Consider the following 13,887-nt stretch of genomic DNA (forward strand, 5'->3'; position numbering starts at 1 on the left):
CTCCAATTATTCATTTTGCAATTCATGCTGTTTGTTTTCTTAATAAAGAAAAATAAAAATAAAATATTGTTACTGCTGGACTGCAGTGATTCAATCAAGAAGTGCACTCATTCAACTCCCTACAAATGCACCAGGAGTCTAATTGTTCAACTCAACAACTATTACAACTGCTTGCATTAACACAATTTGTGCACATCCATCAGCGGCTCACAAGGACAGTCGTTCCATTTGCTTGGTATTGCCGCAGCAATGGATGTCAGCTGTCTGTCAAACTGAAAACGATTGCGATGGATGCTGAATTACATAATGAAGAAGGTCGTCCCCATTCCCATTGAGTTATCGGTCGATACTTTAGTGCGCATGTCTGAAAATGGCGATTGGCGGCGCGAAGACGCACTGGCGCGGTGAAATATGTAGGTATGCTAACGGTATGATCCAGGTTCGATTCCTGGTCAGATCAGAAAAAGATCTTTCGAATTGTGTCGTATTGAGGTGTAATTGGAGCTCCGATTAAATTCTGCTACTTCGTGTCCCAATATTTCAGTTCCTTCTCGAAATTATGAATGGTCATCTTATACTTACTACTAACACTAACTGCTGGGTTGCACCATCTTTAACTTTGACAAACGTCAGAAATCTGTCAAACTCCATACAAAAACACCGGTTATCATTAAAGTCACGGTTAAAGTTAGGTGATGCCTAATACAATAAAATTATTGATTGTCTGTTATTTAATTTAATCCCAATAAAAGCCTAGCCATTTTCTAAGAAGATATTTAAATCCGTAATTCAGCTGTATTTTGATTGTTCGGAGAATACTTAATCAGAAACCAAACAAAGAGCAAAATTGTAAACTTAGTAAAGTTTAAGAAGTCAGTTTTCACATTTGCGTGACAATGATAAGCATTAATTAACTACCATACTTATCTTAAATTAATCAGTTGTGTTGTAACACATCTGCCAGGCACATGTGATTGATGTAACTAATAATAAAGTTATACTTCTTGTGGACTTGTGGGAAAAAGGTACTTAATTTAATTTTAGCTCATGAGTGTAAAGGCTGATTTACACGTATTATGTTGTTAAGTAGGTAACTACATTTTAACGTAATTTTAAGTGATTAAATTGAATCTGAACACATGTTGCAAGTTAAAATTGATACTAAATTATGTGTTTACATGCAATTAATCACCCCAGTTCGCCGTTAGCCAGTATACCAATAGCCTTTTGTCTTTATCAAACTTTTAACTAGTACTTGTAAAACACAAAATATTGTTTAATCCCAATCCCCTCGAGAACACTCAAAAACAGTCTCTATTTTAATAAATTTTGGAAAAAGTAGTCAAGTGTTGGACTGCCTGGCCTGCCGATTCGAGGATAAACTCGTACATAGTACCTACAATGGTTTAAAATGCAATATTATTTATTTTCACATATAATTAAGTTTGTATAACAAATGTGTCGTTTTAGTAAGTTTTTCTTGTGAATGCTACAATGTAACCTTGTTGGTGATCAAATAAATAAACAAATTACCTACTCATGAAAATTTATCGTAAGTAAGTTAACGTAAATGCGCCTATTACCGCCAGTTTAAGCTGACTTCGGAGAAACGTTAGAAAATTAGATATAAGACGTGGTGATAGAAAAGACACTTTAATTTATTTATAACAATGATGAAGTAATCTTTGAATTCAAGTAGTAACAATGAGTATACAATCACACAATAATTAATAAATAACAATTTAATCTGAAAAAGCAGTTGTTTCTATTACCGACCTATAGACGAGGTGTGTTTCTATTAACGTTTTTTCTGTTTCTATTACCGACCGCTAAGAATATTGCTCTTCAATTGGGTATATTCCAAGAGGCACGGGTTCGATTCCCGCTCAGAGGCTCAGGAACCACTTGATTTTTTCAAGTTAAATTTGTTTTGCTTTTAGTTTTAGTTAAATTTGTTTTTTTTTTTTCAAGTTATTTTTTTCTTTTTATTATTAAAAGAGAAAAGGCACGCTTCTCGAAAATAAATAAACAATCAAACAGAAATAGCAACATAATAAATTATACTTGATTACGCGGTAGGTACCCGGTGTTCTAGTGGGTAGGGGGTCATTATTTAAACTGTAATTGAGTTTTAATAAAATTTAATTTTCATTTAATATTTTATTTTTAATTTGACTTTAATTTTTAATTAGTTTTTGATTGATTTTTATTGTGTGTAATTGTGTATTTTAATTTAAATTAAGGAAAATTGGACACTGTATAATTATTTTTTATTTTTTGATTATTCAATAGATCTTAAGAAGTTACATAGTAGTTGTGATAACGCATGATTGGTTTGGTTTCATGTCATAAATGTTAGTTATATACAAAATACAGGCTTATAAGTCTTCGCAGGTGGCGTTATAGTTATGAGGCGGTAATAGAATTAAGTATGAATATTACTTTATTCTATTAGCGACCGTAAAAAAAAACAGTAACCAGCTAAAATATCTACTTTAATGAAGACATGATCAGTGAAGTATCATTTTTATTAGGTTTTATTTTATATCAAATAGGTAATAATTAGAATTTAACAGGTTTTTATAAAATCTATTGTCATACATTATTAGAGATATTCTTTAATGTTCATTGCAATTTTATGCCAAACCTATGACAATTATCGTATGGCGTTAATTGATTTAATTATGTGAAATATTCTTATGAATCGATCAAGATAACAAAATGGAGGTTAAATGCGTAACTAAAGATATAAATACTAAAATAAAAAACGTTATCAAAATTCTAACAACGCCATGGGTCGTTATTAGGAACCAAATTATTAAAAATGTTTCTATTACCGCCCTTATTTAAAATTGTATTTAAGCCACAAAAATACAGCGAGAGGGCTATATTCAGGGTTTATTAAGGAAACTAAAGTACGAATTAATATTGTTATGCAAAAACATGTTGGTATACTCATTTTAAATGTGTTAAAATCGCTAATTAATAACAAGGTGCACCTTAAGTAGCTGGGAGCGCATCAGTATGAAAAGTGCGTCCGTTGCGGGCGCGTCCCATTTAATGTGAAATAACTTCGTTTACTGGTTAATTACGAACACAAATTTTAATCGTTTTGATAGTCAATAAACATATCTAAATATTTTTTAGGTAATGTGTTTTCTGGAACCTGTTATTATGTCCTTTATGAAAGAAAAAAAAATAGGGCGGTAATAGACTACAAATTTTGGGGGGTCGTTAATAGGCGCACTTACGTTATTAATAATTATTAGAAACTGCTCTCACTTTCGCTCACGGTCAGTGGTTGAAATCGTATACGTCCTATAATATGAAGGAATTCAAAGGGTGTTTGTTTATCACTTGACTCTAAAGAGATATAAATATTTACACTTCATTACTATTCCTATCAAAAACCAAACATTTATTATCGTGACAACTGATAATATTTTATTTTTGAAGACTCTACAAAGTGTACAAGCAAACAAGTGCATTTGTTTGTTTTCGTAAGTAAATAAATAAGTAGTGGTACCAATAAGTAGATAATCTATGTGATATTTATAATCAGCAAGTAAGTTAGTAGGGTGTCTTTATTTAATTAGGAACTGTATTATTTCCTACTCTAATCGGAAGGTTATGTTATGTAACTTAGAAGAAAAGACGTTTTATTTTCAGTGATAAAAATTATGATGATGTATTCAAAATTGTCTTTTCGAGTCTAACTGGGTTTAAAATTAATGTTCATTTTGTGTTTTTTTTCGCACACCCTGTATGTATCAAAGGTTTATCGTTTCAGGTATAAAACTAGCACTTTCCCTAGGTCTGACACTTTGTCAAGATGCCCGAGGTTCGTGTGGACGAGGTACAGAGGTTCATGGAGGAAGCCCTGAGGGCCGCGGGCGCTCCGCCCTCGGAGGCGGAGGCCCACGCGGCCCTACTGCTGCATGCTGACACCACAGGGCATTTTAGCCATGGCTTGAACAGACTAGGTGAGTTTATTAATGTTTTTTCTATCGTATGGGTTGCTTGCTGGTAGGGCAACTGAAGTTGGACCTGGATCCCTAGACATTTTTAAATTATGTGACCATTTTCTTTTCGAAATCGCTTCGCTGCAGTGTTTTTTGTTGCAATTAAACTGTTACGATGGATGATGTTTTGTCTAGGGAGGGTTTCAAGGGTAGTGTCGAACTTTAATAGAAACTGAGGGAAATCGGTCCTTATTCTTTAAACTTTACTACGTGTTACGTGATCTTTGACAGTTTAGTTTTTCTGAGGGACAAACTTGGCCAATACTGGTTGGATTTTTATTCGTTCTAAAGTACTTAACCTCATTATCATTATATCATTATTATGGACCGATGGATACCTATACACTTCTTGCCTTGCTAAGGTATTTTACATTAAAATATTTCAGTATTCTACATAAACGACATCAAAAAAGGCGCTGTGAACGCCAACGCCAAGCCAACGATATTGAAGGAAGCTGCCGCTACAGCGTGGGTGGACGGCGGAAGCGGCCTTGGAGCCACTGTGGGCAACTTCTGCATGGACCTGGCCATCAAGAAGGCGAGGGAATCTGGCGTTGGAGTCGTCTCTGCTAAAGGCAAGTGTCCAAATCTTTTCTTCTTGGTTTAAACTGTACCTAGATACTCCCAACTCCAAGGTAAAACTGCTTATTGTTCTGCATGGACCTGACCATTAAGAAGGCGAGGGAATCCGGTGTTGGAGTCGTCTCTGCTAAAGGCAAGTACTTTCTTTTCCTCCCACCATTTACCTCCCTTTTCTCCTTGTTTTAAGCTGTAGGTACATACTCCTAACTCCAAGGTAAAACTGCTTATTGTTCTGCATGCACCAGGCCATCAGATTCAAGAAGGCGAGGGAATCCGGCGTTGGAGTCGTCTCTGCCAAAGGCAAGTACCTGAAATTTTTTCAGTCTTTGTAACTGAACTTTATGGATACCTTTTTTAATCGTAGTAAGTATATTACCAACGATCAAGACATCCTCCGCGGTCATTTTGGTCTACGAAGCGGTGCCAAGAAGCTCCCTGAGACCTACCTGAGACCTAGCAACTATAGACACGCAGTTATTTTTTCATAAATTCAAAATTGTCAGGGCCTGTACGCTTATAATGAGAATACAACGTAATAACAGCAATATATCAATAACAAACTTGAGATAATTAGTTACATTTACTGTAACTGACAATGTTGTTAAATAAAGACTAAGAATAAATATCCGCCAGATAAGAAAAACACATATTTATTGTTTCAAAGTGAGAAAGGTGACTTATTCGACTTAGTTAAAAATAAGAGCAAAATGCTTTTGTTTGCTGTCTGACCGGTGTGCACCAAATCTTCCATTTAATTTTGGAGGGTGTGCTCCTGCAGAGGAAACTATGACCAATGATGATGACGAATGATGACTGATGACTAGTGACCTTTTTTATACTGGAACCCTTATTAGGTACATTGTGTGTTTCTTTTATGTTTCTTATATAAATCATTGATGATTAAGTACCTATAATATAAAAATGTTTGGAATGTTTAACTGCCTAGCTCGCATCAATACTTATAACTACGAGTATATGTATATTTTAAAGACTTTGAAGATTGTAAACCCTTGAAAAGGAGGGTGGCAATAGTGATTGAGTTTCTTGCGCTGCTTCTTCTCAGCACTCCCATTTATTGTCCCGAAGCAGTGGCATGGTTAGTGGGACGTGTAAAAGTGCTTTTTAAAAGCCTATTTGCAAAAATAAATGAGTTTTTTATTTATGTTCATTGTAGGTTGCACCCATTTCGGGATGGCAGGCTATTGGGCGCTGAAGGCAGAGCGGCAGGGCCTCATTGGACTGGCCTTCACGAACTCTTCGCCAGTTATGGTGCCGACCAGGGCTAAAGATGTAAGGCATCTATTTCTGTATGTAATACGCAATTATTACAAATCATTAATGTTAAGTTTAATCAAATAAGGCTATGAAAGCTAAGTAGAGCATATAATAATGTACCTTTTGCAAAACAATGATATTGGCGACGACCTGATAAAGGTAGCAGGAATGGGCTGGATGCAGGCCGCTACCAACCGTGCGATGTGGAAGTCACAGCAGTGGAAGTTCTGTGGCTGAAATGATGATGATGATGATAATTATTGGCTTTTCAGAATTTTTCTCCTAAGTGTGTGTATTTATCTTTTTTTTTTCAAAGGCAGCTATGGGAACAAACCCCATAGCGTTTTTTGCGCCCGCAGCAAACGGTGATTCATTAGGAGTGGACATGGCAAGCACAGCAGTGGCTTTGGGAAAGGTATGAAAGACTTTATACCCTTTTAATTATGTAGGAAAAGATGAAAAATGTGTTATGAATTACACTTTTTAGGTACCTAGTTTGAGACAACATTTAATTTCAGATAGAAGTCCAAATTCACAAGGGAGAACCAATACCAGAGGGGTGGGCTTACGGTCCGGACGGAAAACCAACCACAGATGCACAGTTGGTAAATATTATTTCTATAAGTACACCTGTTTAATGCCATGTTTCATATATGTAGTGTTTTGAGTTACCGATAGATGGCGCTGTGTGTGAGTTGAATCGCGGTATGTACTTATGTTTTTGCTGGTAGATCCTAAAAGATAATGTAAAGAATTGAAAGGCATTTTCTTCTATTTTCCGCAGGCCTTCGACACTTATCGCCTAATGCCCCTCGGCGGTATGGAAGCAACCAGCGGATACAAGGGATATGGCCTGTCCGCGGCTATCGAGGTGCTATGCGGGGGACTTTCTGGTTAGTTTAGTATAACATTAGTTTAACTTAACTCATTTTCTTGCACCACGCACACTGAAAAACGGCATAATGCTGAGTTGGGTCCCATTGCAATGGGCATCGCTATTGCGAGAAAGTGGCACTGCAAAGATACACTTTTGTTTTTTCTTTCTTAATATGTGCTACTGCTCTTTCTTGTGTAATCTTCTTTATTTCTTTCAATTAGCAACAGCAAACTCCCATGACGTAAAATTGTTGCATGTACTAAACTTGCAGGTGCCAACATGTCGTACCAGAACGGTCCGTGGAGCATCGAAGGTGCTGCCAGCGCACCTAACTTGGGACAGTGCTTCATGGCCATCGACCCGGGACAGTTTGCCCCTGGCTTCGGCGAACGTATAGCAGCGGGACTGCAGCACTGGAGGAGCTTAGAACCGGTATCATAAAAATATGCCTCAAGAATATCTGGGCAAGATTTATTTCCAGTGACGCAAATCATCGCTATGACGATAAGGCTGTGTTTACACGCGCGGGAGAATTCTATAACCGAGTTTTACATCAATACAATGCTTTATTTATCTGCGAACACGTTTTGGTCCGGGAAAACACAACTCCTTTTCAAATCTAAATCAGAAGTCTTTTTTGGGCGAGTCTGGGAATCAAACACCACTTTTGATAGAGTCCGTAACTCTAATGAACTTAGGAAGTTTAAGTGCAGGTATAATGGGCCTTTAACGCATTGGTCGTCACACGGCTTACCGCTAAGTGCCAAACTATGAATTTTGGAGTATTCTTTTGTTAAAATCTTTTGTATTATTATATTCTAGATGGACCCATCCCTGCCAGTGCTAGCGCCTGGAGACAAGGAACGCGCCAACGCGGAACAAACCAAGAAGAAAGGAACAATCTCGTACGCCCGGAACATGATCGATATGTATGCGCGAGTGGCGCAGCATTTAGGTGTGAAGCCGATGGAAATCTTGGAATAAACGAAAGAAGGAAAATTCCTTTGTTTTTTGGGCCCACATAATAATATGACAGTGACAGTCATCTATTCCTAATGTTCCTGATGAAACAGAGGTGGAATTGTGTAAAGCAATCGTAATCATTTGACAGTTCATAACGTACGATTATTCTGTCAAACGCTTTTAGTCCAGTCAATGAATGCCTTAACGACGGTGTAGAGAGAAATCCGTGGAACACAATTTCTGACCTCGGGACTTTATTTAGCCTAGTTAGGTGGTGAACATAGCAAAAGTCCCCGCCCTTAGCCCTTGAGCCGGCGGGGAGAGGGGGGTTTAAAGGTACCACTTTTCGGTTTTTCGCTTAATCCTCGGAAACTATGCGTCCTAGTGACATGACTACTATAAACCAAAAAAAGCTTATTCAATTTGCTACAGGTGAGACCGTCAAGTTTTTCTATATCTTGTATAGTTTTTGAGGCATCTGCTCTAGAAGGTCTGTAAAATTGGAAATTTTATTTTTGTCTTACATGTTCTTTTCAGGAGAAAATCGACTAAATCAACATTGAGAAAACACTATAGACATGCGGGAGCATGTTAAGCCTAGTTCCAGGGAGGGGACTGCAGCGTGCGTATATTTAGACGAACCAATTAGAGCCACTTTTGACTCCTCATCATTCAAAAACTACTGTGCATTAACACTTGAAATTTGGCTCATGTGTTGAGACTTGTAAGATAACCATCAGCTTCAAATTTCATAAATATACCTCAAACGGTTATTTAGGTATTGACGTTCAAAAATCGACATTTAGAACACTAACATCTATCTATAACATGTGAAATGTTAAAATTTACTGGTTTTTTATTTGTTCCTTTGTATTTACATAACTACCTTTCTGGATGCCAAATTTGAACCTTCGATGTCATCTGGAAGTGGTTAGAATTTGGTCTATAGGTCAAACATGTAGATTTTTGGACGTCAATACCTAAAGAACCGTTTGAGGGATATTTGTGAAATTTGAAACTGATGTATATCTTGCAAGTCTCAACACATGAGCCAAATTTGAAGTGTTAATGCACAGTAGTTTTTGAGTGATGAGGAGTCAAAAGTGGCTCAAAGTGGATCGTCTAAATATACGCACGGTGCAGTTCCCTCTCTGGAACTAGGCTTAACATGCTCCCGCATGTCTAAAATGATTGCTCAATGTTTATTTAGTCGATTTTCTCCTGATGGGAACATGTAAGACATAAATGAAATTTCCAATATTACAGACCTTCTAGAGCAGATGCCGCGAAAACTATACAATTTATTGAAAAACTTGAGTATCTCACCTGTAGCAAATTGAATATGCTTTTTTTGGTTCAAAGTAGTCATGTCACTAGGACGCATAGTTTCCGAGGATTAAGCGAAAAACCGAAAAGTGGCACCTTTAAACCCCCCTCTCCCCGCCGGCTCAAGGGCTAAGGGTGGGGACTTTTACTATGTTCACCTCCTAACTAGTCTAAATAAAGTCCTGAAGTCAGAAATTGTGTTCTACAGTTTTCCATCTATAATGCTTTATTGACTGGACTATTTGTATAACTGACTTTACACAATTCCACCTCTGAATTGTTAGTTTCGATTTCACTGAGGGACAAAGCTATACTCTTATCTTCCCAATGTCTTCCAGTCCCAGGGCCAACGAGAAAATTGTAACGTCGTCCAATGCAGGGGAACCTACTACGGGATAAAAGAAGTGTCTTTTTAAATCAGTTACCTTATTATTATAGCACGTAGTTTAAGTAAGAACCAGGTTCACTTAACATACTATTAGAAACAGTTAAAAACGTTACACTGGGTAAGTAGCCTAGTCTCAAATCTGAAAATGTAGGTTAGTAAGGTGAAGAAGCATCTAAGAAGGCAGACCGTTAAATAGCTGACCGCTAGCCTCTTATCGCTTCCAACTCCAAGCATGGGAGGAGACGACTACCTAGTTACCTACTCTTCGTACAGCACAAAAAATAAATCAAAGTATTTACAAGACACAAAAAAGGCTGGTATAAAAGCAATTATTGCAAACGATAGAGCAATCCATATTTGGGACATGGTATAAAAAGGATTTTTTTTAAAGTTTTGGAACGCAACTTACAACTTCTTTTTTTGAAGTTTGGTACTCGAGTTTTAATTTCATTTCATTAATTGAATTCAGATTATTGTTTTTTTGCGAGAGTAATTTAGTAATTTTCTCTGCAACTAGGAAAACCTATTTGTAGAGATAGCTTTCTACGAGTATTGATAAGACTTTGAATTGTATCATTCCTATTAAAATACGCAGCCGAAACGTCAAGCCGTGAGTACCTACATGAGTTAAACGTCGCGTTCAGGCCCGTGTCTTACTTTTTTAATTGAAATGGAACCATTATTAAAAATTTATTTTTAGGAATTTAGGAAGCGGTCTCTTCTTCACACACCTTAGAAAAATAAATTCAAGCGATTTTTCGCTTACCTTAATGTATCGTATCGACCTTTGAGTCTTGTCGACCTAAATCTGATGTACTCGACATGTAAAACACACGTGGCACAGTAGCCAGTTGGCTTGTCTGTCCCGTTATTATCAATCGCTTCGCACAAAGGACGCGCAAATATTCCTTTCTCTGCAATTTACGCCCACTTTCTCCCACATAAGTATCTTCTATGCATAATGTAGGTAATAAAATTCTAGAAAGTGTTAGTTTACTGTTAGAGATTTGTTTATTTTATTTTATTTATTTATTTATTTAAAGGCACAACCTAATGAGGCCTAAACAGACAAAAATGTGTCAAAGGTGATTCGGTCCCTTATGAATTTGGATTAAAAATTACATGTCAAATCTATAATAGTACCTACCTATTCAAGCCTTTTTCATGTCAACTTCACCATCACTTCAGGAAAAATATTTATTTATTTATTTATTTATTTATTTTTTGGGAAAATATCGCCGAAACAACTGCTGACGGAAGAAATTCGGTTATTTGTCATAAAATACCTACTTTCTTGCTAAAAGAAGCTGTGGCCAAATGGCCATACAAAGACATACATAATAATATGCTCTAATAATAATGTGTGGGCGCTTTAGAAACAATAACACAAGTTAATTTCCATTCTAAACGAGTTTTCACTGTTTTAATTTAATGATCCAAATGAAAACAAAGATAATGTTTTTATAATTAAGACAACCTTTTACATTTACAAAGTTAATTGAATCTTCTTTGAATTATAATTTAACTATGATTGATGAGTTATACTCGTAGCCGCTGCTCTTTCCTTAAAACAAAAAATCCAGACCTGAGGCTTGTATCAAGAGTTTTATTTTATTTTTTACGCTGGCAACTTTTAAAGGGCTCCAGAAAAGCCGTTGCTGTTAATGGACCAGGTATAAAGAAGATCAAACCAGATTCCTTTTATGTTGCTGACATTTTTTACGGTGATCACGCGTTGGACTGGCACGACAATGATTGTTTTAATGGACAGGAATGCAAGCAGAAATAAAGTATTATAAGTACTTTTTAAATGTTGATTAATCTTGGCTTGGATATAACGAAAGTTAATCTTGTTCTTCTATTTCTGTTCTGTTATTAACCCATTTACAAACATAATTATCTACTCGTACCTACATTAATGAGTTAAAAGTATCTTAAAAAATTGTGGATGATATCATTATAGTTTAGAGTTGTGAGCTCAGCTTTCATAAGCATAATCCTCACAATAGGTGAAGAAGGTTGAAGTTATCATATTTAAAAGACTTTAATGGAGATCCCTAAAGTATTATGCGACTCTACATTGCCCTGCCAAATCATCTTCTTTTTCAATAAAGCTCTTATTGCGTCACAAGTTTCTTTAAACTTATTTGTCTTTCTAGACTTTTCGATAATCCAACATAATTAATACACTTTTTGCTCAAATGCGTTAAAAAGGTTTGCGAAGGTCAAAATACAATCCTCCCGATTCAAACAAGACGACTTCGAGACGTCCTTAAGAGGACATAAATTAGTTAAACGACGAGTGAAACATCAAGGCCCGTATTTTAAAGCTAAATCAAACTTTTATAATAACTCGAAAATATTCCGGACAAGGCAATTTGTGTCTTAAAATTAACAGGTGGAGAAGTACGTAGTACATTATAACTCAATGGTGGAGAACAAGTTAGCTTGCATATGCTTTTGTTGGAGTAAAACGCAAACCACAGAGCACTGACGCAAACAGCAGCGCCCCCTAGAAGTCTCTCCTCTCTCTGTGCTCTGACGTATCGTTTATCGGTCGAATGATTTGTAATATTAGTTAAAAATAAAAGTCTATTTATCAAAATCAGTGCTTTAATTTATAACAATAGGTTATGGGCCGTCCCATCCTGCAATAGTTTCAGTAAGAATTTAGTAAATAGTAAAGTAAAGTAAAGTTCAGTAACATAACCTCACAGACCGCGTGCAGCACATTTTCTCTTTCAGCAATTTCAGATTATATTGCTATAAAGTCAATAAATATGGCTTCGAACACCTTGTCCATACAAAAGCTAACTGGAAGAGATAATTTTTCGACGTGGAAATTCGCAATGGAAGCGTATCTACAACATGAAGAACTGTGGGAGTGTATAACCTCCGTGGACTCTGTAGACACGAAGAAAGACATCAAAGCTAAGTCCAAGATTATACTTTCAATAGACCCACAGCTCTATGTGCATGTTCAAGACGCCACGACTGCGAAAATGGTATGGGACAAGTTATCTAAAGCATTTGAAGACTCGGGCCTACTCCGTAAAGTTGGTCTTTTAAGAGATCTAATAAATACAAATCTCAGTTCAAGTTTAAGGGCCATTCTTAAAGGACAATGACCAAAAGTGGTCCAAATGTCCACCACAAGAGAGACCTATATTGGCTTATAGTCCTTTAAATAGAGATTAACTTTCAGTATGGGACGAAAAAAAAATAAGCTGTCAGTAAAAAGTTATGACTGTTTAAAAATTGTAGTAGTTTACGCGCTAATCTCAGGAACTACTGGTCCGATTTGAAAAATTCTATATGTTATGGATAGCCCATTTATCAAGGATGGTTTTAGGATAAATAACATCACCCTACAACCAATTGGGGAGGAGCAGTAAAGACAAATGTTGTAAAAATGGGAAATATTATCCAAACAATTTTCACGCGTACAAAGTCGTAGGCACAGTTAGTATAATATTTAATAAAATTCATCTATAACCCCGCGCCACATGCGACATGACATAACATGCGTAGATTAGTCCAAAATGTGCAATGGATATAATGATATCAAGAACATTTTTCGGATGAAAAGGTAAAAAACAGACTTTTCATTCAGTCATAACTTTTTACTGACAGCATATTTTTGATTGCGGTTTGATTATAATGAATCAGTATTTAGTAAACTATGTTACTACATAGGTCTCGTTAGTGGTGGACATTTGGACCACACTCCATACATTTTTGGTCATTGTCCTTTGAGCCAATTTTTTTTTAAAAATTAAAGATTTTTTTTTTAAACTTTTTGCGATGTGTATCGAAAGTATAAACCAAAAGCATACTTTTGATGTATATGGACAACCTTAAAGCCCTTGGAAAGGAAACCAAATAGCCTACGTAAACACGGCTGTGACACTGCATGACACGCATGTGACAGTTTTACATTTTTACTGTAAATAATAATATTTATGTTGTTAAATTTATATCATAATAGTTTAAATTGATTAACAATAAAATACACTAAATTCGTTTCATCAACAAAGGTGTTATTTGGTAATATTATGTACTTTTTTCTGAACATCCAAAAATTTAATTAAAATTGAGATCAAAAATACCGTCAGGTAGTTAATATATCTACTAGATAAAAAAAATAGACTTTTTATTATTGGCACTATCTAATCATGCTTCCGATATGCTACCTACATGGTTTCGATATGATAATATGCTTAACAAATTAGTAAATCTTAAACACAGTAGGTACCTAATTGAGTATCAAATGAGATTTCTGTAGGATTCACATAACAGTTGGTTTTGACAACTTAAACATGTTTCATAGTCACCGTACCACTAAAAATATGGTTAATAGCAATTCCTTTTAAAACAAATCCGACCACCTCTGCAGGGCCTTCACCGGGAGCTGTCTCAGTAAAATTTGATATTACTGCAGAAATGAGAAAGTG

The 13,887-nt window shown here is 36.0% G+C and overlaps 1 protein-coding gene across 1 annotated transcript; it reads left to right on the forward strand.

Moving 5' to 3' along the window:
* The first annotated feature begins 945 nt into the window (after window positions 1-945).
* LOC135079739 ((2R)-3-sulfolactate dehydrogenase (NADP(+))-like) lies at window positions 946-7,755 on the forward strand. The gene is made up of 9 exons (XM_063974346.1): window positions 946-1,025; window positions 3,815-3,983; window positions 4,409-4,597; window positions 5,779-5,894; window positions 6,196-6,294; window positions 6,398-6,484; window positions 6,664-6,772; window positions 7,028-7,188; window positions 7,579-7,755. Exons 2-9 carry the CDS (start codon window positions 3,833-3,835, stop codon window positions 7,738-7,740), a joined length of 1,074 nt encoding a protein of 357 aa, XP_063830416.1. The 5' UTR covers window positions 946-1,025; window positions 3,815-3,832; the 3' UTR covers window positions 7,741-7,755.
* The last annotated feature ends 6,132 nt before the right edge of the window (window positions 7,756-13,887 follow it).

The sequence above is a fragment of the Ostrinia nubilalis genome, chromosome 17, assembly GCF_963855985.1.
Source record: "Ostrinia nubilalis chromosome 17, ilOstNubi1.1, whole genome shotgun sequence".
NCBI classification, from domain to species: Eukaryota; Metazoa; Arthropoda; class Insecta; order Lepidoptera; family Crambidae; genus Ostrinia; species Ostrinia nubilalis.

What these genes read in the sequence shown, in the direction of transcription:
- LOC135079739 (XM_063974346.1), top strand. Translation starts at nt 3,833, where the DNA reads ATGCCCGAGGTTCGTGTGGACGAGGTACAGAGGTTCATGGAGGAAGCC. An exon ending in CCATGGCTTGAACAGACTAG is followed by an intron (nt 3,984 to 4,408) that starts GTGAGTTTATTA and finishes AAAATATTTCAG; the next exon opens with TATTCTACATAAACGACATC. An exon ending in CAGCAGTGGCTTTGGGAAAG is followed by an intron (nt 6,295 to 6,397) that starts GTATGAAAGACT and finishes ATTTAATTTCAG; the next exon opens with ATAGAAGTCCAAATTCACAA.